The 4,511-nt window shown below is 39.4% G+C and overlaps 1 protein-coding gene across 1 annotated transcript; it reads left to right on the top strand.

Annotated features, from left to right (window-relative positions):
• The first annotated feature begins 3,510 nt into the window (after window positions 1-3,510).
• Window positions 3,511-4,511, top strand: LOC131693984 (phosphatidylinositol N-acetylglucosaminyltransferase subunit C-like). The gene has a single exon (XM_058982304.1). The coding sequence runs from the start codon at window positions 3,623-3,625 to the stop codon at window positions 4,454-4,456; it is 834 nt and encodes a 277-aa protein (XP_058838287.1). The 5' UTR covers window positions 3,511-3,622; the 3' UTR covers window positions 4,457-4,511.

The raw sequence follows: 4,511 nt of genomic DNA, 5'->3' as shown, positions 1-4,511 counted from the left end.
TGTTTAATTTCAGCGACAATATTATCACTGTTGTTATCAGTCAGACTGTTTACCGATAAAAAATCTGAGAAAAATGTTCTCCAGTTTGGGATGAAAGCATCCAACCATGGTCTGCCAAAAAGAGGAATAAAATTATTTGTGCAATTTAGCACTAAAAGCTTCAAAATATTCTGCTTTCCCCTAAAGTCAACCCTGACTTTAACCTCTCCGACTATAACAAGTTTAGAACCATTGACAACTATCAATTGCTTGGAGGATTTATGTAAAGGAATATCAAATTGCGCAAAATACTGTGTTTTACTAATTACAGAAACGGAGGAACCACAGACAACCTCCATTTCCAAACTTTTATCTTCAACTCGTACCTTCACCAAACATGGTTCATTTAATTTGTTAATAGAAGTAACATTCATGCATTGTAATCCTAAGTTACCTTCGTCCATATCATCGGTATCGGAGTCCTCAGTGCGTATCCTGTGCATCAGCTCCGCTATGTCTGCCTGATTGCTTCCTGATGTCCCTGGCTTCATTTGTTCAACTAATTTAACTGCGTCTTTTTTTAAATTTTTCAGTTTAAAGCATTTCTTTTTGAGATGACCTTTAACTCCGCAAAAATCGCAATGTCTATTCTCAAAAGCTTCTCGAAAATCTGCAGGTTTAAAATTGCTGTGCTGTTTCCACCGACGGTGTTGGTGAAACTTATTGAATCTGAAAGCCTTTTGTCCACCCAGCCTATCCCTTAATGGAATCCTACCATCTTTCCTAGGGGATATTGCTTTATTTGCATTGTATACAGCTGCTAGCTTACTCATTGCCCTCCCCATCGGCTGCCCGTTGGACAACGAAACTAGCTTATGAATAGAATATGGCTCAGCAGCTAAACCCTGCGCATGGCTCTTCGCCGCCTCCCAGGTTTGAATAACTTTTTCAGCTGCCTCAAGGGTCTGCTCAGCCTCGCTCAGAATACGCTGTTTAAGCATCATATCCCTTAAACCAGCCAGCAACCGATCCCGGATGGCTGTTTCCTTAAAGGCTCCGTAATTACAGAGTTCAGCCTGCAGCTTGAGCGCTAGCAAAAAATCTTCAGCCGACTCGTCAGCGTTTTGAGTGCGCTGGTTGAAGGATATTCTCTGGCAAACCCCTGAGGCAGTCTTGTCCAACCGCATTTTGAGCTTTTCAACCATGGCAGTTAACGATACGTCGGTTAAATCACCTGTTGGAAAAAGCAATTTCAGCTCTGAATAGACATACGGTCCAACCAGTGTGATAAAATGTGCCTTTCGATCGTTTTCTGGGATCTTATTGGCAATAAATAAAAATTCTAATCGCTCTACCCAATGGGTAAAAGAAGTTCCTTTCCTAAAAGGCTCCATTGTGGTCGAGAAAGATTGAGCCATCTTACTAATAAATGTCAAATCAAAATAACAATAAAAAAAATCACCAATAAATCAAATGCACAAAAACCAGGAAAAAGGAAAATTCGAAAAAAAAAATATTTAGACAAATATCACCAACAATAAATAAATTACCAACCTCAAATAAATTTGTAAAAAAATAAGCAAAATATCTGGCTGCACTGGATCGCAAAATTTCTTCGATATAAATATATGATTAAAAAACACTTCACTTTTTCGGACAATTTTTCGTTTTTTTCACAATGTGGGCAAAAAATTGAAAATAACGGAGAAATCACGTTAGCCCAATCGAATAACAGAAGAAAAATGAAAAAAAAAACTCATCCGATCAAATCCAGATCGTGTTGTTACCCTCAATTTTTATCCGTTCAATCCGATTTTGATTTTCCTTACTCTAGTCTCAGCACCAGCTAGCAATGGATGAGCGAATCTCCAACCGGTAAGCATGAAAAGAAAATCATAAATTGTATTAGTAATTGATTAAAACAAAGCTTTTTTCACCTGAAAAACAATGAAAATAAAAGAGCTTTTGTACAACTGCTTTACAATTGAAAGAAAAAAAATCACACAAAAGGAAAAGCTGGAGTAAAAGGCAATTTCACTCACACAATAGCCTTGAAAAGCACGTGGTTTTCTATTAAACTTACAGTTTTCTAGATACCGATCTGCCAGCACCGTTAAATCCTCCGAATCTAACGCTGCAAGTCCAAGGGTTCCGTCACCTACTTCAATCCAGTCCTGGAAGGTTGAACTGCCGAATTTCACCAGAGAAAATGTCCGTCGTACCGGTCCGTCAAGCGAAACTTCCTTCCCGCTGGAGATCCACACTTCGGTCCGTTGAACACCTCGTCGCCACTTTTTATATACCCAACTAAACCGGAGCGGACGAATTCCCTACTAACACTTCACTAGGCACAGGATTTCGGATGACGAACTACACTTGTTCACTGTCAGCGTTAAAAGAGGACCAGCCTCGATATATTTTTAGTTTTATCTCTAGTATTGATCGATTAATCGATCAATACACACTAAGTATTTATTATCCTATGTATAAGTTAATAATGCTCGATTTCGAACATTACACTGTTATTCTTTTTATTCCCTAAGTGGGATAGAAAGATACCGTTATACAACACCCAGGTCGACGTAAAAGGTCTGTATTCATTAATGCGTGCAAGCTCTTTGCCCATTAAGAGGGTTATTTCACTTTTATTGAAAATGGGTAATTCATTTTATCAGCATGAATTCACAAACTGTCAAACTCAGTTCCGTAATCCCAGATAAGCTCAGCCGGAAAATCAGCCGAAAGGTTGGCTGGTTCTAATTCGTACTTCGGCTCAAGTGACACAACCGATTCTATAGTTAGAACCGGTTGTGGGTATGGAGCCGGAATACGAATTAGTGCCGGAGCCAGAACTCCGGTTCATTTCCGGCTAAACTTTACTGGGCGCGAATGTATTTCCTTGACTAGGTAGTATAGTTACTATATTCATAGTTAGGCGGAGACACTGCGCGGAGCCAATCGAACATGTCAAATGCCGGAGCCAATCGAGCATGACGTCACATAACATGTTCTTTTCGGATGTATATGGAAAAGGTATTGTGATTATGGTGAGGATTGTTTTACTCTTTCCTTGTTTTATCGAGCGCAGATAAACATAAATAAACAATATTTTTTGTGTATCACCAGGAGATAATCGCAAATATGTGAAACCACATCACATCTTCAAATTTGTATTGCAATTCGTACATGCAAAGTTCTTACTAATGACGTCAACAATAAAACTGTTAAGCTACCCACTGAGACGTCCAAAAAATTGTTTCAAAATCGTTCAACAAGGATCCAACATTGGACGTTTGTTGAACGGTTATTTGGACGTCGTCCAAATTGGTCTAACGAACGTCCTTCATTGGACTATTTTGAAACCAACCGTTCTTAGAGGGTAGTGCTTAAACATTTGCATGGGATGCCAGTGTTTTCTTTCTGAAATAAGAGCTGCCAGTTTTCCGGTATTTGAGTCCGCCTAACTATGAATATAGTATCTATACTGGGTAGTGGGTATATTTCAGAAACGTCAAAAAGCAACAATAAAAACATATCGTGTCCTAGTGGTCCTAGTGTCGTCCGAACATTAATCCAAAAGATACATAACACTATTTTCATAATCATAGTTGGTATTGAAATTTTTAACTATTAATAATAATCAATGGATCGCAACCAACGAAAGCCATGGAAGAAAAATCTATATGAAAACTCCGACTATGAAGACAACTATACCGATCCGAGCTTCCTGCAGGAGTTGAAAACAAACCAAAATCTTCGGACCTACACATTCTACGAAGCATTTCTTGGTGCTTCACGCCTAAGCCAACAGATTGCAAATGTCACTACATTTCTGATCGTGTTCTACTATCTCTATACCGAGGGTGTCAGTCCACAAAACATTCTGGGCAAAGCGAGTGTCGGAACCATAATTGGCTATTTCATATACACCGGCCGGAACCTTCGACTAAGCAGCATAATTGAGGACTCGAAAACCGCCATCGCTGTACTGGTGTTCGGATATATCTTTTCCCCGTTACTACACACCCTCACAGACAGCGTCAGTACCGATACGATCTTCTCAACGACCTTCCTTATGCTGGCCCTACATCTTATATTTTTCGATTATGGAGTATCGGCTGCGATAGTATCGAAAGCAATTTCATTGAATGCGGCAATCTTTGGTTCAATTTGCTTAGCCTCTCGATTGTCCTCTTCGTTTCACGCGTTTGTGCTACTCGAGGTTGCAGCGGTATATTTTGCGCTAGGACCAATCTTGGTGGCCCGAATTTTTAGTTTTCCACTGCTGCTAGCAACAATCGCAGTCTGTTTCTATCTGTTACTGAAAATTTCATTGACCATTTTCTGGACATACAGCTGTGTACTTGTTTTTGTCAATCTATTCTGTCCGTTTCTGTTTGTGCGATTGCAGAGGCATAAAAACAATATTAATGGGCCGTGGGATGAGGCAATTGTGAATGATTTTTGTGGTACCTAAAGGTCCAGTTTATGTAGCATTTGTCTGAGTTCGACGTTGTTTTATAATAAAAATA

The sequence above is a fragment of the Topomyia yanbarensis genome, chromosome 3 (genome assembly GCF_030247195.1).
Source record: "Topomyia yanbarensis strain Yona2022 chromosome 3, ASM3024719v1, whole genome shotgun sequence".
In the NCBI taxonomy this organism is placed as follows: Eukaryota; Metazoa; Arthropoda; class Insecta; order Diptera; family Culicidae; genus Topomyia; species Topomyia yanbarensis.
This window is presented reverse-complemented; position numbering and strand designations above follow the sequence as displayed.

What these genes read in the sequence shown, in the direction of transcription:
- LOC131693984 (XM_058982304.1), top strand. Translation starts at nt 3,623, where the DNA reads ATGGATCGCAACCAACGAAAGCCATGGAAGAAAAATCTATATGAAAAC.